At 38.8% G+C, this 23,751-nt stretch overlaps 2 protein-coding genes across 2 annotated transcripts in view; one reads left to right on the top strand and one right to left on the bottom strand.

The window, feature by feature from the left end:
* Nucleotides 1-11,490, top strand: part of Rigi (RNA sensor RIG-I) — a 64,209-nt gene extending 52,719 nt beyond the window's left edge. The window contains exons 14-18 of the mRNA XM_077797892.1: nt 2,337-2,427; nt 4,674-4,841; nt 5,922-6,073; nt 7,984-8,127; nt 10,194-11,490. Coding sequence (XP_077654018.1) covers nt 2,337-2,427; nt 4,674-4,841; nt 5,922-6,073; nt 7,984-8,127; nt 10,194-10,502 — 864 coding nt within the window. The 3' untranslated portion in view covers nt 10,503-11,490. The remainder of the gene's footprint in view (nt 1-2,336; nt 2,428-4,673; nt 4,842-5,921; nt 6,074-7,983; nt 8,128-10,193) is intronic.
* A 7,540-nt stretch (nt 11,491-19,030) lies between these two features.
* Nucleotides 19,031-23,751, bottom strand: part of Aco1 (aconitase 1) — a 50,740-nt gene continuing 46,019 nt past the window's right edge. The window contains exons 20-21 of the mRNA XM_026387858.2: nt 20,749-20,934; nt 19,031-19,850 (exon numbers count right to left, since the gene is read on the bottom strand). Of these exons, the coding sequence (XP_026243643.1) occupies nt 19,722-19,850; nt 20,749-20,934 (315 nt within the window). The 3' untranslated portion in view covers nt 19,031-19,721. The remainder of the gene's footprint in view (nt 19,851-20,748; nt 20,935-23,751) is intronic.

Here is a 23,751-nt window from a genome sequence, read left to right as displayed (position 1 = left end):
GGTTCCCTATCCTTGGGCCGAAGCAGCTTCGGTAGCCAGAACCCCGCCTCTCAGATCCCGATACACTCACCGCTGGGAGCTGGCTCCAGCGAGCGACCCCCACGGGTTCCCCTGCCCCCAGGCCAAAACTGTTCCGGGAGTCAGAACCCAGTCACCCCAAGCTCATCGCACGCTCCACTTGGAGCTGGCCTCCACCGACACTCTCCGCAGTTTCCTCAGACCTAGGCCAGGTTAGCCCCGGGAACCAGAATCCAGCTGCTCAGTGCCCGGCGCACGCCTTGCCAGGCACGCGCCTCTAGGAGTATTCTCCACAAGATCCCCAGTCCCGAGCCTGAGCAAGAAATCTGACTGCTAGATGCAGGCAAATACCAGCCTGAAATCACCTGTTCCGTAGCTGAATGAGCTGAGATCCCAGGAGAGCCCTGATGGCAGATGCCGACTGCCGGTTAGGGCGGGGCGGGCCAAGCCGCTCGGGTGTCAGCTGCTTGCAAAAGTGGCCGCTGGTTTCAGGACTCGACTTCTGCACCCGCCGTGGGGCCACCTGTGGAGCCGGGTAGCTGTGGCCACGTGGTTAGGTACCGGCCGCGTGGTTAGGAACCGGGCGGGTGAGGCTGCTGCTCCCAGAGTGAGCTCTATGTCTCCCAGGGGAGCCCTGATGGCGGAGGCTGACTGCTGGTTCTGGCGGGGCGGGCCAAACCGCTCGGGTGTCAGCCGCTTGCAAAAGTGGCCGCTGGTTTCAGGACTCGACTTCTGCACCCGCCGCGGGGCCACCTATGGAGCCGGGTAGCTGCGGCTGTGTGGTTTGGTACCGGGTGGGTGAGGGGGCTGCTCCCAGAGCGAGCTCTATGACTCCCAGGGGAGCCCTGATGGCGGAGGCTGACTGCCGGTTCGGGCGGGGCAGGTCAGGCCGCTCGGGTGTCAGCCGCTTGCAAAAGTGGTCGCTGGCCTCAGGACTCGACTTCTGCACCCGCTGCGGGGCCACCCGTGGAGCCAGGTAGCTGTGGTCGCGTGGTTAGGAACCGGCCGCGTGGTTAGGAACCGGGCCGGTGAGGCTGCTGCTCCCAGAGCGAGCTCTATGCCTCCCAGGGGAGCCCTGATGGCGGAGGCTGACTGCTGGTTCTGGCGGGGCGGGCCAAACCGCTCGGGTGTCAGCCGCTTGGAAAAGTGGCCGCTGGTTTCAGGACTCGACTTCTGCACCCACCGCGGGGCCACCCGTGGAGCCAGGTAGCTGTGGCCGAGTGGTTAGGAACCGGGCAGGTGAAGTGGCTGCTCCCAGAGCGAGCTCTAGGCCTCCCGGGGGAGCCACTTGCCGAGCGGCTGATGTCTGCGGGACTAGACCTCTGTGCCCGAGTGGCTGTCCAAGATCCACTTCTCTGGGACGAACTGTCACTTCCAATAAACCTACCAGTTCACGGCTGCTCTCCTCTTAAGGGAATTATGCTAGAAGTTCCTTCGTAGGTAGGCTGCATCTGTTCAGGTGGGTCTTTCTTATCCCGTTAAAGTGGAGACGCTGGAATCGCTGCTTCCTCGCCGGCCGCCATGTTGGATCCCCCGATTTCAGTCATCTTGAGGGGAAGATCAACTTCTTAGCTTCCTTATCATGGCTATTGACAGGCTTTAAAAGATGTGCTTCCAAGTTTACTCATGTGGGTCTCTCCACCGGGCTGCCTCACAACATGGCAGCTGGCTTTCCCTAGAGTGAGTGACCCAAGAGAGGTTGAGAGAAAGAGGGCCTGATTTGGAAGCCACATTCATTTTATAAATTCTTTTTTGAATTTGTATCTCATCATGTCTACTGTACTTCTTAGAAGTAAATTATTAAGTGAAATTCACTCTCAAGTTGAGGATTTGAATTTAGGAGATGGAAGTCACTGAGCACTACCTTAGAGGCTACCACTGTGTTTTCTTTCATTTGTTTTACTAATGTTTTGTCATTTTCAACATAGAGACCCTGTGTGTATTTTGTTAGACTTTTACCTAGGTATTACTTTGGGTTACGTTATTATGAATGGTGCTTTTAACATTTTTTTTCAAATTCTAATTATTTGTAGTATGTAGAAGCACAATTGATTTGTGTATATTGATTTTTGTGTCCTGCAGTTTTGCTGAACTCACTTATTACTTCTCTGTACCCACTATTTTGAACTTTACTTTTTTTGCTTAAGATATCCTGACAATTAAACCAGATAGGTCACAAAAATCTATACCACTAGTCTGTATTATTGCATGGATTTCAAGGTTTATCAGTCTGATATCCATCTGTATACTATAAATCTTTTTATTTATCTAAATATATATTTCAATATTGAATTAATAAAGAGAGTTTTCATTTTTAGGCTTTAAAGAAATGGATTAAAGAAAATGCTGCACTCAACTTTCTAAAACCTGGTGTATTGACTGGTCGTGGCAGAACAAATCAGAATACAGGTACTTATATATGTAGTAAATTAGATTTAGTATACTATCTATATAAAATACATAATACATATAAATTCTTTTTAAATGCTTCTATCAGGGTTCAGTCAGAGAAGCAAAACCAGTAGGTGATTATACATATATATGGTATGTGTATGTGTATTTTTATGTGTACACATACCTATGCATAACCTAGAGATTTCTGTTGTTGTTTGTCTTTACTCTTAAGATTTAATAATGTTTTACAACTTTGAAATACAGTCACATAGTAGCTTTTTAAAAATTAGTATTTGCATTGTCTCTGTAGGTGATTATAAAAAATAAAAAATAGAATGAAAACTTAGAGCCATGAGAAATGTCACAGAAGAAACTGGCTTATACAATTGGGTTGGCAAGCAAGTCTGAGATCTGTAGGGCAGGTAGACAGGAAGGGAAGATCAGAATCAGGTTGAAACCCTGCAAGCAAGAATATTTGAAGTCCCTGAGCTCAGGGAGGGCCGAGCTCATTGCTTCCCATCCTGTTCCCTTTAAAAAGTTCACCTGAATAGGTCAGGCCCACCTAGAATGAACTCCCTTTTAGTTTAAGTTAAATTCAACTGATTGTGGATTTTAATCACATCTGCAAAATCCCTTCTCAGCAGCACCTAGATGAGTAACTGGGAACTGTAGTTCAGTTTTACTCAGTTGGTGAATTAGAAGGCCATCACACTGCTCAAACACCACAAACACTAGTCTCTTTGCTGGTAGACAGTTGCTTCCTCTCATATGTCCAACCAACAGAGCCAAAGTTGTTTTCCAAATACTGGTTGAATGTATCCCTTTCCTTAAACTCTCAATCAACAAATTTAAGATTAACTAAAAATATAAATATTCTGTATTATTATTATTATTTAAACTGTTGACATATAGCTTTTATGTATATTATATATATTATGGTATAAAAACAGTCAAAGCTGACAATCCTGAAGTCTAGCTAGGGTGGTCAAAGGATAAAAGACTTCTCTGTTACCATCTGAGAAGGTCCTAGATGGCCAGCTCTCATTCTGACCTCTTCACAGCTGTGCTGCCTGCCCTCTAGAGACTATTTCATGACCCACAATGATGGGCTGTCACTCTGCTCTTCTTATTGAGTGTTGTTTGTAGTAAGCAACTTCTCATCATCCCATCATCTTGATCCTCAGTCGTTGCTCTCTCCATTTCTTCATTTAAGACTCCCCATACCTTCCCAATTTACTACCTGTCTCTAAAACCCAATCTCAGAATCCAAGAGGGAGAATGTAGCCCAACATAATTGAAGTGCTTATTTCAACCCAGTAGCTGCTATTCATCATCCCAGGGTGTCTCTACTTCCTCTACCATAACCTTATTTAGTCCATTGAGGAGAAATGGCAAGAGTATGGATGATTTTTAGGGTCAGTTTTGGAAAAAGGAATACACTGCTTTTGTCTGTATGTCATTAATGAGAATTAGTCATAGGCACTCCAAATGCAAGGGAAGCTAGGAAGTCTAGCTGTGTGTCCAACAAGAGGAAGAACAGATAGACAGATAGTGTTTTCTCTTTCCTGGAGAAACAATACAACTATTGGTGAACAGCGAGTGCTGTCCCTTTGATTGAAAAACATAATATAACTGCAGCCACCCAGAGTTTCACTCCTCAGAGCGTGAGAGGAATAATTCTCAGACAACAGAAGGCAGGGAGTGAAGAACACTCCAGGAGGCAAACTATTTGGGCATTAAACATAAGTTAAAGAAATGAACCTACTGCTTGCTAACCTGTCAGTTTACCATACCTCTGGAACTGTAAGGCCCTCATCTATAAAGGGGAATCATGTCACAATTCCTTGTTCATCTAAAAGGGCCTTGTGAAGTTCCAGTGAGTGCAAAAGTATGAAAATGTTTTGTCAGCTGTAAATTCCTGTTTGCATGTAAAGGTGTTATTGTTAGCTGTTGATATTTTTGCAAAAAGGTATTTGTTTTGGAATGATATTGTTGAAGCCACACAACTAGTAAATGCCACAGTTGGGATTTGAACTGTTAGTGTTGTTGCAAAGTCTCAGCTATTAAAGGTCTCTCTAAATTTCCTCTCTAAAACTGGCATAGGAATAGATCCTAATGCTTATGGTTGTTGGGAGATCAGGAATATAAAGCACTTATTATAGTACCTTGAATATAATGTGTATTCCATAAGTAGTTGCTAGTTTTTCAAGTGGAAAGTTTCCTCTTTGGTGCATTGTGTAATGTCTGTTTGCTTGATACAGGCATGACCCTCCCAGCACAGAAGTGTGCACTGGATGCATTCAGAGAAGATAAAGATAATATTCTGATTGTCACCTCAGTTGCTGATGAAGGCATCGACATTGCTCAGTGCAATCTGGTCATCCTGTATGAGTACGTGGGCAACGTCATCAAAATGATCCAAACCAGAGGTGAGAGAAGCTGTGATACAGTTCCTATATGGCTCCCACTGTATTTTTGTTTGGTGTTTGTCTGTCATTTTGGCCTATTTCCTCTACTGAATGAGGTTGAGTATACAATTGATGGTACAGGGGATTCAGGTATGTGGCTAAATGGTGACTTTGTTTGGTCTGGATTGGGTGTTTACAGTTGTACCCATTAATTTGTACCCTAGAGTGATTCTGTTCATAATGATACTGCTTACTTGCCCAACACTGACATATTTGTGAAAGGATAATTCCAACTTGGCTTGAGACTTGGCCAGTGTAGATTTTTCTAACTGGGCTGGTGGCTCCCTGTGCTCCAGAGGAGATTCTTCAGAGTTCTGTCCCACCCGGACTAGAGAATCTCCCAACTAGCCTAGTTCCTTTTCCCTTTTTTTCCAATTTCTATGACTACCACATTAATTTTCCTGAAAAACAGCTCTGAGCGCGTCACTGCCAGTACAGAAATTCTAATGTTTCCCCATTTCACTTCAAGTTTTCAAAATCCAGGACCCACTCACCTTTCCAATCTATTTCCCATTCTTCCCCTTCTTTCATTCTCCATTTCAGCCAATCAGACTTCATCATTTGCTGTTGAAAGTATCGTTAGTGTACTGCTACTATTTTTACTTCTTCCTCTGCATCCATCTTACCTGTCCCTAAGTCCCCCAGCTAGAATAAGATCTTTGAATGCCCACAGCCCTCTATGTCTATCTTCGTTCTGGTGATTGTGAACATGTCATTGCCTAAAAGGCTCTTGAGGAAGGACCTATTCATTATCATCTTAGAATCATGCTCAGAGTCATACGAAGGGTTCATGTTGAATTATCTTTAAAGTGGCATTTCTGATAATAAGGCTATACAATCACACTGTACCATTGGAGACCCTAAGAGAGCTAGCCTGAGGTAGGCTCCTGGTTTATCCATGTGTTTAACATGCAGGTGAAAGCAGGATTCAGTGAACCAAAGTTGAAATTTTAGGAATATCTCTGTCCTTTTGTTTTTGTGTTCTCATGATATATGAGTTTTAAGTCAAAAACACCAAATAAAATATTTATTTTCCAATAGGCAGAGGAAGAGCAAGAGGTAGCAAATGCTACCTTCTGACTAGTAATGCTGATGTAATTGAAAAAGAAAATATAAACATGTATAAGGAAGAAATGATGAATGACTCCATTTCAAAACTTCAAACATGGGATAAAACGGAATTTGAAAAAAAAGTAAGTCAAATTTTCATCTGACCATAAATAACAGAAAACATGAACAGGGTTTGTACCTTTTATCATATTGTTCAGAATTTTGTGTTAGAATAGTAAGTTTGTTTTTGTTCCACAGTGAACATTAAATTTACTGGGTTTTGTTTTGTTCTGTTTTGTTTGTGGTGTTGGGATTTGAACCTGGGGTTTTGTACATGCTAGGGAAAGTGTTCCACTACAGAACTACATACCCAGCTAAATCTGTTATATTTTAGGGTCAATGAGATTAAAATACCTGAAGTTCTGTTTTTAGATTAAATGTCATCAGTTATAAGTGAATTTAAAAAACAATTGAATGCTTAAGAAGAGAGTTTATATTTATATCCCTCTCCAACCCTCCCTCTCCTTTGCCTCTTCTTTTTCCATATCCCCCTCACCCGTTATGGATCAGCATCAACTAATCAGAGAGAACATTCTTTGGTTTTTTGAGATTGGCTTACTTCACTTAGCATGATACTCTCCAACTCCATACATTTACCTGCAAATGCCATACTTTTATTCTCTTTTAATTCCATTGTGTATATATACCACAGTTTCATTATCTATTCATCTATTGAAGGGCATCTAGGTTGCTTCTACAGTGTATCTATGTGAATTGAGATGCTATAAACATTGATGTGGTGCATTACTATACTATGCTAATTTTAAGTCCTTTGGAGTGGGATAGCTGGGTTAAACGGTGGTTCCATTCCAAGTTTTCTAAGGAACCTCCATTCTGCTTTCCATATTGGTTACACCAGTTTGCAGTCCTACCAGCAATGAGTGTGCCTTTTCCCTCTCATCCTCATCAACACTTATTGTTGTCTGTATTTTTGATAACTGCCATTCTGACTAGAGTGAGATGAAATCTTAGTTTTGATTTGCATTTTTCTAATTACTAGAGATGTTGAACAATTTTTCACATATTTGTTGATTGAATGTATATCATATTCTGAGAAGTGTCTGTCCAGCTCCTTAGCCCATTTATTAATATATTTTCCAGAAATATAGATTGTTTGTTTTTTTGGTGTTAAGTTTTTTGAGTTCTTTATATATCCTGGAGGTTAGAGCTCTGACTTGTGAGTGGCAAAAATTTGCTCCCAAAATGTAGGCTCTCTCTTCACATCATTGTTTCTTTTGCTGAGAAGAAGCTTTTAAATTTGAGTCCATCCCATTTCTAAATTCTTGATTTTATTTATTGTGCTCTAGAAGTCTTGTTAAGGAAGTCAGGGCCTATATCGATGTGATGAAGATTTGGGCCTACTTTCTCCTCTATTAGGCACAGGGTCTCTGGTCTAATTTCTAGGGTCTTGATCCACTTTGAGTTGAATTTTTTGTATGGTGAGAGATAGGGGTTTATTTTCATTTTGGTGCATATGGATTTCCAGTTTTCCCAGCACCATTTGTTTAAGAGGCTATCTTTTCCCCAATGTGTGTTTTTGGCTAGTATAATTGTATTTATGTGAGTTTGTTTCCGTGTCTTCTATTCTGTACCATTGGTCTACCTGTCTATTTTGGTGCCAATACGATGCTGTTTTGTTACTATAGCTTTTTAGTATAGTTTAATTTATGTATCTGAATGGATTTCTAAAATTTTGCCAGTCACTAAAGTGTGAAACGTGGTTCACATGACTATTTCATGAATATATTTAGTCCTTTTATGGCAACTTTGAAGAAGAAATTGAAAGACTAATTGAAGGCCACAAACATTGACTAACAGTCAAGAGAGCCAATAAACATATCCATGTGATATTTATAAACAAAGCAATATAAGTAGATATTGTCTATTAATGGGTGTATATGAATGATTATATATGTACTTACGTGTGCTTTTATTTACACATATGTTCATTATACTTAGACTATGTTTATGAGGCTCTTTTTTTGGCACATAGGTTCACAGTATACAGATACATGATAAATTCATCAGAGATAGTCAACCCAAATCAAAACCTGTCCCTGATAAGAAAACTAAAAAACTGCTCTGTGGAAAGTGCAAAACCTTGGCATGTTACACGGCTGATGTACGCGTGGTAGAGGTAAGCAGCCTTTTATAAGAGCACCTGGTTGATTTTTAGCATAAGTTAAAACTTGATGAAATATTTATGTTAAGATTACTATTTTTTTCTGCTATGGTTCATGTATTAAAAAATACAACATCTTGCTCATGTGGTAGCTATAACCGTTGATATAGTAGAGAGACTAGTGGTCATTGTGGGCTAGGAAGGGTAGTGAGGAGGAGCAGAAGAGGCTAGATAACAGGTGCAAAGTATAGTCAGGAAGAATACATACATTCTGTTGTTCTGCAGTATAGTAGGGTGGCTATAGTGGACAACAATTTATTAAATATTTCATAAATCTTTTTTACAACAAAGCAATGATACATGTTTTAAGGAGATGAAAATGCAAATTACCCTAATTTGACAATTATACATTGTACTCATGTGTTGAATTATCTCACTGTGCCCCATAAATACAGTTGTTGTGTGTCAAGGTAAAAATTACTATCTTTTAAATATTATGAAGCTCTTCAGAATAATGGTTGTGCTAAATGCAGTGTAGTCTCAAGTAGATCCTAGAATAAAGAATTTTAGTAGAAAATCTGTAGTTTAGCTAATAGCAATATACAGATATTAGTTTCTTAGTTTTATGGTTTGTAATATGTTAGCATTTAGGGAAACTGGGTCAAAGGTATACAAAGAATTTTCTTGCAACTTTTCTCTAAGTCTAAAATTATCCCAAAGTAGAATTTTATTTAAAAATATGATTATGAAGCTTAATGTAGTATAATAAAAGTGGAAAAAATAAACTGGATACAAAACTATAAATATGCTATTTAAAAAAATCTGTTTTTAGTTGTCAGTGGATCTTTATTTATATGTGGTGCTGAGAATTGAACCCTTTACTTCACACACGCTAGGCAAATGCTGTACCACTGAGCTACAACCCTAGCCCAATATGCTATTCTTATAGTTGCATGAAACAATAATACCATGGGGGGCGGGTACCTTTGTAAACGATATTAAAAGAAATATGCCAAAATGTTATATTCTGATGATGAGGTTCCGTGACTATTCCTACGATTTTATTTTCTAAACTTTATGGGATATGGAACACTTTTCCAATGAAAACAAAATGTTCCTTTTCGAATGTGACACTTGCAAGTCGACCTTCTGTTTTTTTATTGTTGTTTTTTTCCTTATAAATAAGGGATTAGAAAAATCTCCAAAGACAGGGCTGGGGTTGTGACTCAGTGGTAGAGCACTTGCCAAGCATGTGTGAGGCACATGGGTTCGAATCTCAGCACAGTATATAAATAAGTGAATAAAATAAAGGTACATCAACAACTAAAAATATATATAAAAGTAATTTTTTAAAAAATCTCCAAAGACAAACATTGAGTGTAACTTGCCGTTGATGGAGAGCAGGTCGAGTGGCTGGGCTAGTCAGGTGATGAGTTATTACTTGAGAGTTCCTTTTGGTCTTCAGAAAACTAAACCTCATCAGCCCAACTATTTGGGCGAGAAGCATATTATGAGTGATACTAAGTTCCCCTGCCTTTCTTTAGCTGTAAAAGGTCCTTTTAGCTTCAATTTTTTTGTGTGATTTTTTTTTTTTCTTGACAATGGCCATTTTAGAGTTTGTATTCCTGGAAGGCTAGATGTTGGAGTTGCATTTGTTTCTGTGCAGTTTATTGTAAAGCTGACTGTATGAGTGGCCGATGGACATACTGTCCATGGTGTTCTCTGGGGCACACTGATCCTTTGTTGTTGTTCCATGTGTCCTTCGGATTGTGTCTGTCCTTTCATGGACCAATTTAACACTCCACAGATCTTCAACAACTATGTCTTTTGTTTCTGAACTCAGAATATGAACTTTTAGGGGGTAAGTTTCCTGGAAATTTCTTAATCTTCCTTTTCATGAGGTACCCAGTAGCACTTAATTTGAGGCCTAATGTGGCCTTCAGGTGATTCCTTTTCCAAACTGTGAAATAAGTGGGATTCCATCTGTTCTTCATCTCAGATTATTGTGGAGTATTTTATCTTAAATCACAATTATGGATTGTTTCTAACATTTTCTATATTGTTCCAACTATTCATCTTAGACATGCCATTACACTGTGGTTGGAGATGATTTTAAGGAACGCTTTGTGAGGGAACCACACCCCAGACCGAAGAGCTATGGGGGTTTTGAGAAGAAAGCAAAGATATTCTGTGCCAAAGAGAACTGCAGACATGACTGGGGAATCCACGTGAAGTATAAGGAATTTGAGATTCCAGTCATAAAAATTGAAAGTTTTGTAGTGGAAGATATTGCAACTGGAGTTCAAACACAGTACTCAAAGTGGAAAGATTTTCATTTTGAGAAGATACAGTTTGATGCTGCAGAATATCCAAATGACTTCAGGGCCTGAGTCTTTAGCTACAGGTAATGGTGAGTGAAGAAATTAACCCTGTGGGGTAATCACCTATTGCTTGTGCCTCTATGAAGGTATTTTACACAAGGCTTATACTGTATTGCTCACTCTCAGTTAACTTCACCTTCTGTTGGTTTTGAACAGTTTGTACTACATCATATATGCAAAACACATGTGAGTGAATTCTCATACATTGCTGGTGGGACTGCAAATGGGCACAACCACTATGGAAAGCAGTATGGAGATTCCTCAGAAAACTTGGAATAGAACCACCATTTGACCCAGCTATCCCACTCCTCAGTCTACACCCAAAGGACTGAAAATCAGCATACTACAGTGATGCAGCCACATCAGTGTTTATAGCAGCTCAATTCACAATAGCTAACCTATGGAACCAACCTAGGTGTCCTTCAATTGATGAATGGATAAAGAAAATGTGATATATATATTCAATAGACTATTACTCAACTTTAAAGAAGTATGAAATTATGGCATTTACAGTAAATGGATGGAGTTGGAGAATATCATGCTAAGCAACATAAGCCAATCCTGAAAAACCAAAGGTCAAATGTTTTCTCAAATATGCAGATGCTAATTCACAATAAGGTGGGGGGCACTAGAGAAGAATAGCATTACCTTAGATTAGGTAGAGGGAAGGGAAGGGAGGGAAGAGACGGGGATGTGGGATAGCAAAGATAGTAGAACGAAATAGATATTATTTTATGTATATATGTGACTGCATGACCAATATGATTCTACAATATGTACACTCAGAAAAATGAGAAATTATATCCCATTTATGTATATCAAAGTGCATAAATGCATTATACTGTCATGTATAACTAATTAAAACAAAGAAATCTAAAACAAATTCAGTTCTATCTTTTTCAGAACCACTGCCAATGCATACAATGTACCAACGCCATATACACTGAGCTAAATGAATGGGATGCTGGAAAGGTTTTCCATACCCTTATCCCCATTTCCTTAACCACTGTAAACTGGCTTTTCCCCTTAATCTGCTGTTCTTTTCAAGGCTGCCAGTGACTCTGGTTGCCAAATCACACGGCCATTTCTTAGTCCTTTTGACTTCTTTGTTGCATTTGGCTATCGTATTCTTTTCTTGAAAATTTCCCTTGGCTTCTGCCTTTCTATTTTTTTTTATAAAAATAAAAGCATTTTTATTGCTTCTTCTTTGCTGATACCTTAAGTGTAGATGATTCCAAGGGTTCAGTATATACCTACACAAGTACAAGTTACATATCCTCATGTTTTCTTAATAGCAATGTGTGGCCTGGTTGGTAATCATAAAATTCTATAGTAGTCCATTTTTTAGTGGTGAGGGCACATCAGGGATACAATGCTTCCTAAGAAGTTGTTTACTTGCTCATTTAATTTGTTCTCTTAACTCATGCCATTCTTCCCTTGGAATAGTCATCTCTCAAGCCATTTTTCATTAATAGAGATTGATGCTTAACACTTGGTTTATCTGTCCTCAGTTAAGCCCTTTGGTTGCTACTGTGGAAATGCTTCAATTTTGCTGTTCTTGTTACTTTAAAAAATTAGAATATGTACTCAAATAGCATTTCTGTGTCTTTTAGCAAGGTTTGCTGATGCTTCAAAGAGCTTAGTTTGGGGTTTTCCAGACATGGTAACAGTGCCTGGGTTTATTTTATTTTTGTCTTGTGTTTAGTTCTGGGTAAGATCTATAGTAATTTAAGTATCACCCCAAAACAGATTCAGATTGGTTGGTTGTTGTTCATTACGACCATTAAATGACCTAAACAAAATTCCAGAGAGCACAAAAGGTTAGTAATATGTTCAGCACATGTGATGACATGACCTTTTCAAGTAAGACATATTTATATCTGAAGGCTATTTGGAAATTACCCAGATGAACCCTGGAGATTAATAGGATAACACATTACAGCAGCTTTACTTTCCATTTCAGCAGTAGTGCTGGCAAGTAGTCAAGTAAACTTGCCAGTTACATAGGCTCTTTGTAAAGCAAGGATAACCCCAAACTGTCAGGGTTAGTGGACAGCTTTTAATTAAAATATAAGAAAAGTACACCACACATATATACACACACACACACACACACAAAATAATTAATTGCTTAACAATGGTTACTATAATAGTATTCTTAGATACAATAAAATTAAAACAATTTGTTGAGAGCTGATTTTTTCATTTTTCACTATTAGGATCTTTATATGTAATTACTATTCTTCGCTATTACTATTTAGGAACTTCAACAGGATATATTAAACATCTACTAGAAATGTTATTCAGAAGAGAAAAACGCTTTTAACATTTAATTTAGATGGAAGGCAAAGAGTCCTCTCTTCAGACTAAAGCTGAAACAAAAACTTAGAATTTCCTCATTTGACTTTTATATGGAATCAAGCCATTGTCAGGCATAGACCTGAGAACAGAATAGGCACTTGGTTAATATGTACTGAATGAAGAAATAGGTCATTGCTGTCATTGGATTTCTTGATCAAAGGCTGCATTTGAGAGCCAACCTGGGAGTCTTTTTCATGGACATAATCCCAGTCCCCAATATAGTGTCCTAGCAGGGTGTCTAGCCATGTGTGTTTCTGTAAGTTCTTCAGGTGGTTCAGATAAACCTGTTCTACCACCTTGTTATCTCCATGGTTCTAGCTGGTGCTGACACTATGATGCTTTCACCCTGAAATGGAATCTTTCAAAGCCCTGATTGTGCAACAACGTCAGTAAACTGATTCCTGTACTTAAAACAGATTCTATATTAACTGAATTTCAAATAACAAAGCAGAAGCCAGTATTTCCTCAGGTGCATTCTGTGGAACACAGTGCCATGAGATTCTCTGAAGAATGTATTCTACGGTCAGGTAGGTTTCTGTACCATTTGTTGCCACCCTTTCCCTCAGTGACCTACAACATACACTGTCATTGTCACTGTCAATTCTTTAATAATTAAGACCTATCTAACACTGTGTCTCCCAAATACACTGACTCTGAAACCATAATGTCACATATCAAGAAATAATGAAACTTGATCAGGACAGTGGAATGTGAATTTCCATGCTCGTCCTCCCACAGAAACATCCATTTGAACAACTGTCCACACACAAAAACACTGTCCTAAGAGCTAAGGCTACCAAGTGGGATATTTACATCACCTAGACGTGGCACAGAAGTACAGATGCACTGAAAAAGGTTAAGAAGTGCTTTACCTCACCTGTGCCACTTCTCCCTCAATCTTAGGCAGCATAGTGCGAGGTACCCTAAGCTTTGGGCTAGGGAAGGGAAGTGAGCACTGGCTTTGCCTTGGACTCCAACACTAGGCTTGCCAAAGCAAAACCCAGTGCGGGGCAGGGCTGTGTCCCAGACTCAAAGCTTGTCTGGTAGACTGTTTCTAGGCCAATTCCCATGCCATTCATTCTGGTTCCAGGCCCACCTCAGAGTCAGGCTGGCCCTAGCACCAGACTAGCATCATAATTGCATGTCTTAGCCCTGCTGACCTGCAGTGCTACACATGAGGCTGGCTCCAGCAGACCCTAGTGGGGACAAGCTGCACTCTAGGACTGACCCTGTGAACTCAGTTCCAGAACAGTCCTCATGGACCCAGTTTCCATGCCAACCCTGCCTAGTGATTTTAGGCATCAGGTCAGTACCCACAATTCCAGGCCTCACTCATGTCCTGGCACCAGCCAAGGCTCAAGGCTCCAGTGGAGCCAGCATCTAGACCTACTTGAGAAAAGTGGTGCAGATTCTAGGATTACCCCTGTAGATGTAGGGCTCCAGCCAGTCAGCATACTACAGTGATTCAGGCTCAAGGATTCAGGCTCAAGGCTCACCCCAGGTCCAGGTTACCTCCTGTGGACAGAGGCCAGTTCTTGCAGTCCTGCTGAATAGAACTATTCCAGTGGACCCACACTTTGAATCCAACCTGACTCATCTATCTGCTGATCTAGATACCAGGCTAATCAGCCAAGGACTCCAGTAGCAATCCCACCCACAGACCACTCCAGATAGCCTACCCAGAATCTCTAAATGGGTTAACCAGTGAAGGGCTTTCCCACTCAAAGCCAGCCCACAAAACTAGAATAAGACCTTTTTGAAATGTGCAGATACCAAGGCATGGCTATAAGGATTAAGAACAATTAGGGAAACAGAACCCCACCAAAGAACAAAATAAAGCCAATCACTGACATCACGAGATTGGAGATTTATGATCTGTCTGATAAATAATTCAAAATGACTGTTTTAAGGAAGCTTGGCAAACTTCAAGAAAACAGACAATTCAATGGGATCAGGAAGACTGTAATAAATGACTAAAATGAGAATTTTAAGATGTTGCATTTTTTTTTTTTTAGAAAATCAAATACTAGAGATGAAAACATGATGAATGAAAAGCACAATAGTGTCCATAGCAAGGACAATCCAGCAGAAGGAACACCTGTGAACCTGAAGATGGGTTATTTGAAAATATATAGAAGAAAGAAAAATTAAATGAACAAAAAGAAAACTTATGGGATTTATGTGACAGTATCAAAAGAAACATTTAAGTTATAAGAATTCAAAAAGAATGCAGAAAATTCCAAATCTGGGGAAAGAGACAAAAATATAGGTCTCCAATCAGAGTCAGTCCAAACAAGAAAACACAAAGGCATTATAATTAAACTGTTAGAAGTCAAAGACAAAGAAGAGCCTGTAAAAGGGAAGCAAAGCATATATAAGCGAGTTCCGCTAAAGCTAGCAGCAGATTTTTTTCAACATATAATTGAAAGTGCTGGGGAGAAAAAAGAAGGGAAAAAAATAAATAAAACCAAAATCAACCAAACCAAAAAACCCCCAAGAATATTGTACCTGGCAAAACTCTCCTTCAGACAAAAATTAAGGAAGTTCATTTAAAGAATATCAGTTCTTCTCAACAATTTCAAAAAACTGAAAAGGAAGTATTTCCAAACTCATTTTATGAGCCTAGCTAGCATTATCCTAATACCAAAGGCAGACAAGGATACTGTAAGAAAATTATAGGCACATAAGCATATATGCAAAAAATTTTTAACAAACCAAATAGTATGTTCAGAGAACTCTTCATGTTGAAGTAGGTAGGATACATCCATTGGTTGCCAGAATAGTTCAGCATATTCTAGTGTATATACTATATTAACAAAAGGGACAAAAGCCATAAAATCACCTCACTAGAGGTTTAAAAAACGTGACAAAATTCAATATTCTTTCATGAGAAAAATTCTGAAGAAATTAGGATTGAAGTAATTTACCTCATTCAGGCCATATCTGACAAACACACAGATGACATCATACTCAGTGGGGAAAAGTTGAAAGCTTTTCCTCTCAGGAAGAAGACAAAAGATGTCAACTCTTATCATTTGTATTCAATGCAGCACTGAAAGTCATAGAGCAATTAGGTCAGAGAAATAAAAGGCATCTAAATTATAAAGAAAAAAAATTGCAGATAACATGATTTTATATGTGAAAAGTGCTAAAAACTCCATGTTAAAAAAAACTTATAATAAACAAATTCAGTAAAGCTGATACAAAAAAATCACCATAAAAATTAGTTCATTTTTAATTTATAGAAATACTACTATCTATAAAAAGGAGTAAACCATTCTATATGTAACAGGTACAAAATAGTGCTTAGAAATACTTATACACTGAAAACAAACACTAATGAAAGAACTGAAGATGATATCAAAAAATGAAAAGATCCCATGTTCTTTCAGTGGAACAATTAATGTTAAAACTTTCACACTATCCAAAGCAATCTACAGATTCACTGCAATTCCTATCAAATTTCCAATGTTTTTCACAGAAATGAAAACAAGTCTGAAACTTATAGGGAATCAAAAAAAAAAAAACTCCATATAGTCATTCACCTTGAACAAAAAGAAGAGAACAGAGTGAATTACCTTGTCTGCCTTCAAAGTACACTACAAAACTACAGCAATCAAAATAGCATAGTACTGGCATAAAAACAGACCACTGGAAAAGAAGAGACACCCAAGAAATGAAGCCACTCATGTATGGCCAATTGATTCCTGACAAAGGAGACAGGAACACATAATGGCAAACAGACAGTTTCTTCAATAATGGTGTTGGGAAAACAGGATAGCTACATGAAAAAGAATGACATTAAACCCTTATTTCATACCACGTATAAAAATCAACTTGAGATGGATTAAAAACTTCAACATAAGACCTGACATTGTAGATCATAATAGATGAAAACACAGAGGGAAAAACTCCATGACATTGGTCTAGGCAATGATTTTTTTTTATATGACCCCAAAGCAAAAGCAACAAAATTTAAGAGAGACAAACAGGACTGCATCAAAATTAAAAAGCTTCTGCAGCCAGGCAAACAGTAAAAAGACAACCTACAGAACAAGAGGAAATATGTGCAAACCATACATTTGATAAGTGGTTAATAACCAGAATATATAAAGAATTATAACTCAATAACAAAAAACCAAGTAATTAAAAAATGAGCAAAGGACCTGAATAAGCATTTCTCAAAAGCAGCACATAAATGGCCATTGTGGAAAAGAAAAAATGCTTAACAATATTATCAGGGAACTTAAAATCAAAACTACAAGATAGCCATTCCAGACCTGTTACAATGGTCATCAACACTTACCTTTCATCATGAAAGGTAAGTGTTGGTGAGGATGTGGAGGAAAGGGAACACTGCACACTGTTGATAGGAATGTAAATTAGCATAGCCATTATGGGAAACTTTATGGAGACCTCAAAAAGCTAAAATGATCACTATATGATCCAGCAATCCCATTTCTGGGAATATATCCAAAGAAAATTAAATCAGTATGTTCAAGAGATATCTATGCTCCTGTGTTTACTGCAGCATTATTCACATTAGCCACAATATGGAATCAGTCAAAGTACCCATCAATGGATGAATGGAGAAAGAAAATGTGATATGTATTCATATACATACATAATGAATGCTATTCAACTTGAAAAAATAAAATCTTATAACTTGCAACAATATGGATGGACCTGGAGGACACTATGTTAAGTTAAATAAGTCAGTACAGCAAGATAAGTACCACATGATCTTTCTTATGTATGGAATCTAATGTTAAATTCAAAGAAGTAAAGAATAGAAAGGCAATTAACAAGGGTAGTCAGATGTCAAAGGATACAAAATTTCATTTGGGAGGAATAAGTTCAAAAGCTCCATTGTACAACATGGTGATCATAGTTAATATATTCTTGGAAATCACTAAGTATTCTCACTACAAAAAATATGCAAGGCAATTCATAGGTTAATAAGCTCTATTTAGCCATTCTATAATGTTTATGCATTTTTAAAACTTATATATAGTAAACACATAATTTTCACTTGTCAATTAAAATTTTTTAAGATACAAAGAAAAAATTCAAAACACATTCCACTTTAATCAATAACAGAAGCACTGACTGTATTGGAGCCAAGGCTCGGCTCTTTAGCTCTCTGGTTCTCACGAGATAGGGAACCCCAAAGGCACAGGTGAGCAGGCCCACAACATGAGAGGGTAAGAGGCAGCAGGCTGGCTTCCAGAGGGGGGAGAGAGAAAGAGAACAGACAGGGAATTAAAGAAATTTACACCTGATCTACAAATTGCTAAGATTTGGAAGTCCCATACATTCCAGATGTTAACTGTCAGCCGTTTATAAAATAAGCTTTGAAATCTTGGCACTTCTATATATTAGACTTGTAAATTATTATTTAGCCTCCGTGATAACTACAGTGGAACCACTAATACTTTTCCTATATTGCTAACATTATATTAAAATGCGAACTTATTACAAGATTAACTATAAGGTACCTTGTCATGAACTGAATGTTTGTGCCCTCCCAAAATTCATATGTTGAAGCCCTAACCCCAATGGTAGTGTGGAAATAGCAACTCTTAAGAAAAATAATTTAAACTTAATTAATATTAAATGAGGTCATAAGGATGGGACTGTTATCTTATATAATTAGTGTTCTTCTAAAACACCAGAAAGACAATCCTCTCCCTTTCCTTCTTCTGGTGCATATCAAGGAAAAGTCACCTATAAGTCTTGACCTACAAGGTCAAGAGAATGCTCACCACAAATTGAAGGAGCTAGAACCTTGATTTCCCAGGTTTCAGAACTGCAAGAATATCAATTTCTGCTGATTGTCACTCAGTCTGTAGCATTTTGTTATGGCTGCCCATGCAGACTAAGACATGCCCTGAAATGGATTTAGTGATACAAATGAGCAAATAAACTCTAAAGCTAATCTGCTCACTATTCTCAACATCCTTGCTACTGCTACCAGGTACTAGGCTACTCTTCCTTCATCTGCTGCTCCCAAACAGGGCAGGCAATGTAGTAGTTCCTCAACACTTCTTCTGTATCTGCACAGTCCAGAGGTATGTTTAGAAATAGAAGAACATGAAAGTCATTCAGACTTCAGGATGAAAGTGCTTTAAATATTGTAAAACTGGATTTCAAAGTCAACAAATTTTCCATGAAAATATATTTAATCTTATTCAAATCAGAAATGTTCTATGTCTCCCAATCCATCTCCAAACAAAGGTCTCCTTGACAGATAAAATGTTTCCTGGGGAAAATTTCTGAACATAATAAAGAAAAATTTTTACTGTTATGTGGATCCATCAAAAGGTACATCATCAAAAAATTCAACGTTTGACCTGACCATGAGGCATCTGGATTACTCACTCTGAAGGGGGATCGCAATCACTACCATGATTTGAAGGGTGAAAAAGTTCTTACCTACCTATGCCAATTAACACTGGTATAAATTGCAAAGGAACAGAACCCTTAAGAGAAGGGTTTCACTGAGCAGAGGAAAACAGAAGAGCAAGGGAAGGGTAGGGGGGAAAACAGGGTAGGAGACATCTTCCAAGAAGACTTGCTAGTGCTTAGCTGAAAATTAATAGGGAAGAGTGAAAACAAATCAATGTCACTGATTTAAAGACAGGCTGGTTCTCTTTCTGCATTACTGATCTTCCCATGATTACAGCTTCCAAATTCTAGAAAAAGATTCAAAGATTAACAATAACAGAGAATGTAGAAACTTTTGGCTTTGTGCCTCCAGGAATGGCACCCAAAATGCAGTGTTTACTTGCTGTCTGCAAGGAAGTTTCTCCACTAGGGTCCCAGCTGGCTGGGATCCCATGGGGTGCAGCACCTAGTGCGGATCTTCTAAGAAACAAGGGCCTGCCTGGCCATCTTGCGTATCATGTAGTTGAGGATGCCTCCGTTGTGGAAATAAGTAAGCTCCACATCAGTGTCGAACCTCATGACAGCCTGGAAGGTCTTTCCAGTATCCAGCTATAATGAAAAAGAAGCAGAGAAGAATCGCTGAGGAAGAAGGTGAGACACCTGTCTTAGGGATTCTGTCCAGTCTCCCACTTAAGGTGTGGTTCACTTTCCGGTGCATTTAGGAACAGATAGTCTCTTCCCCCATCCTGGACAGTGATCAGAATCTGCATTTTGACAAGACCCTGAGAGATTGCTCTGTCCACTAAACTTTGAGAAGCAAAGTTTAGTGCACTGAAGAGTATAAATGATGGAAGTGAGAGGCAACTGAGAACTAGAACAGCTTCTAAGGGCTGTAGCCACTAGTGACAATGGAATGGTATTTTCTAAACCTTCTTTGGGGTCTTCTTGTGGACAGAAGTGTCTCAGCATCAGAGGTTTCACTGAGGTTGTCCTTTACTATCTCTCTCCTACCAGGGTGCTAAGTCACCCTGGGATGTTAGTGCTGGCAATTCACCCTTATCTAGAGAGGTAGGATTGGAACCGATGAATCATTCTATAAACAGAAATAAACAATATATCAACAGGTATTATCCTTGGTATGCTGTGAAGGCAGGTGGGAAAGGTGTCAGCTGGACTCTGAGTCTAATGTAGTCCTGAGTGACTTTTATTTTTCCCTCTCAAATCCCATTCATTTCCTTTGCTGGGTGTGGTGGCACATGCCTGTAATCCCATCAGCTTGGGAAGTGGAGGCAGGACGATGGCAAGTTCAAAGCCAGCCTCAGCAAAAGTAAGGCACTAAACAACTCAGTGAGACCCTGTCTCTAAATAAAATATAAAATAGGGCTGAGGATGTAGCTTAGTGGTCGAGTGCCTGAGTTCAATACTGGGTACCTCCCAACCCTGCAAAAGAAAATTGTCTAAAAGGGCCCTTCAAAATGCATCCTAGTGTAGAGAAGGTCCGGCTTACCTTAACCTGGACTTTCATTTGTGGTTTGAGGTTCTCTGGAATGACAATAGTGTATCGTTCCCGTCCTGTGAGTCCCAGGGTGTCTGCATTCTCACCAGGGAGATATTCAAGGGGGATCACTCCCATTCCAACCAAGTTACTGCGGTGAATGCGCTCATAACTCTCAGCTAAAACAGCTTTGATTCCCTGATGAACAAAGAGAATAACACAGTCCCAATTTTTTTTTTTTTAGGCATACAGAAACTTTTCAAAATGCTTAAGTCAAACTGTTCTCACAGCTAAAGTCTCTCTAAATACTTGATAATATTTCACTTAAAATATCCTAACATTAATTAGAAATATAGTAGCAAGTCTTACCAGATTACCTATAGTGTAAGCACTGACATGAATTCTCTCATTCCACCCTCCACCAAATGGGGCACAGCAGATGCTACCATTCTGCCCCTTTACCAGGTATTCAGTGTTGGGATCTGATATTTGAACCTATGTGGTCGGACTCCGCACTTAGCCACTCTGAGATCCAAGATCTCTTAGCAAACTTCCATTATATCCAGAACTCATACCATGAATCAACATAAAGAAAATTCATTTCCTGAATTTTTCTATTATTATAGGTTTATCAGCAAATACAGAAGGTTTAACCAAAAAAGAAACTTTCTGAATATATTATGAAATAAATGATTACTACTTGTATACTTCCTGTTTCAAGGATGAAACTGATTGAATACAGTCTTGATATTAAGCTTCCTATAAAGGACACTTTTTTGATAAAGTATAATTGGTCGTATGTATATAGCAATAGTCAATAAAACAGGGTACCTGACTACCTAGAATTCTCCATTAATTATTAATAGTTGATGTTAATTATAATATTGAGCTACTCTAAAAGGTACCTTGGTATTTAGCCCACACCTTTGAGACACCACAGACCGAGTGACAATCAGCAGAAATTGATATTCTTACAGTTCTGAATCCTGGGAAGTCAAGGTTCTAGCTCCTTCAGTTTGTGGTGAGCACTTTCTTGACCTTGTACGTCAAGACTTACAGGTGAATTTTCCTTGATATGCACCAGAAGAAGGAGAGGGAGAGGATTGTCTTTCTGTTGTAATTGTATAGGATAACAGTCTCATCCTTAAGACTTCAATTTAATATTAATTAAGTTTAAACATTTTCTTAAGAGTTGCTATTTCCATACTACCACGGGGGATTAGGGCTTCAATCAAATATATCATACTTAGGGAGTTTATTAAAAATTTTTATTATAAAAAATTAAATATTCTTGAATATTTAACCAGGTCTACTGAATCAGAATGTCTTGTGTATGGTGGGAGGAACCAGTGACTTTTATGTGCTGGAGAACCATGGCCATAGAACAGTAGTTCTCCATTTGATTTCTTCCCCATTCGTGAAAAATCCAGGGAGATCTTAATAATCTGATATAGTCAGAAGCATGATTCAGAAATCTCCATTTAATTTTTTTTTCCCAAAAACAGTGGTTCTCAAACTCTGTTGTATATCAATCTCCAGGGAAGACTTTTAAAATCTAGTGTCCAGGACTTTGTTCTTACCAATTAAACTAGAATTTCTGGGGATGAAACATAAGACCAGGTGTTTTTTTTTTTTTTTCTTTTTCTTTTTTTAATATTTTCTTTAGTTGTTGAAGGATCTTCATTTTATTTATTTATTTACATGTGGTGCTGAGAATTAAACTCAGGGCCCCACACATTCGTTAGGCAAGAGCTCTACTACTGAGCCACACACAACCCCAGTCCCTGTTTTTTTTTTTTTTTTTTTTAAAAAAAAGGTTACAGATGTCTCCAATTTGAGAATCACTACCACAGAGGAAGGGAAGATTCTTTGGGGCAGTAGTGATTTTGTAGAGATTTTTGTACATTTGTATTTATTCTGGGGAAGAGGAAAGCCTTCTAAATACAAGGAGTCATGTCCCTAGCTCTGTGTAAATGGCCGTGCAGCAGGCACAGAGTTGGCAGCCATCTGAGTGGCCCAGTTCGGACAGCGAGGACTCAGAGAAGTAGAGACTTTGGTGTCCCTTTGATGCTTTATTCTCTTTTTATCCCTCTTCCCCACTTGTCTTCACTGCCCAGTTCTCATTTCTGCCATCAGCTCTCAACTCCCTCCCTAAAGTCTTTTTCTTTTTATAAAATTTATCTGGTTCATTTTAGCAGTTTCCAGCAAAGTCAGGCCTCTGACCTATTACCAACTAATCAGAAAACATTATTTTTTTCCCCTTAGAGCAAAATGATCAATAAAATAATAGGTGTGATGTTGGAAGACATTTGCAGAGGCCAGGCTAGCTAGAGGGCTGCTAGGCAGCCAGAGCTTTTTACTGTACTGTGGATATTGACTAGTATTTCCCAAGTGCATTGATTTTCTTGAGCTATAAATTATTTATATTAAGGTGAGCTAAGACATTTTTACTTGATCCTTAGGATTAAAGCCAGCAACACGGTTTTCCCCTGATTTCAGATCAAGAAAATACTCAAGAGGGAAAAGCTCTCTGCTTGGCCCACCCTATGGGGACACCTCAAACAGGGTGAACCCTGAATTTGCAGAAGGCTCTAGAGAGCTCTTCTCTCACTGAGATGAGAAGCAGACTTTCATAGGCAGTGAAAAAAAACTCTAAAATGTACACACTCCTAGTTTTTCCAAGAGACCTGGAGCCTGTTCTTGTCAAACCAACTTCTGAAAAAGCCCAGGTTCCTTAACATTTCCCTTCTGTGAACCTTACAATATCTGTGGCTTATTCCTTACATTCATCTGGGACAGTGGCCTTAAATAGATTTTAGGTCCCCAAGCTCTGAGAATGTTATGAAAACCATAGAACTTTTTCCTAAAAAAATACAATCTGGATATAATGTCGGAGACTTAACAAACCTCCTCCCATTGATCTGTAGACAATGAATGTCTGACTTAAGGAAACCAGTTCAACTTTGTAATATTACTTTTCACTGAGCAAAATGAATCTAGATACACCAAAAGCAG

This window comes from Urocitellus parryii, chromosome 4 (assembly GCF_045843805.1).
Source record: "Urocitellus parryii isolate mUroPar1 chromosome 4, mUroPar1.hap1, whole genome shotgun sequence".
In the NCBI taxonomy this organism is placed as follows: Eukaryota; Metazoa; Chordata; class Mammalia; order Rodentia; family Sciuridae; genus Urocitellus; species Urocitellus parryii.
Note: the sequence above shows the minus strand (reverse complement) of the source record. Positions and strands in the feature narration are given on the sequence as shown.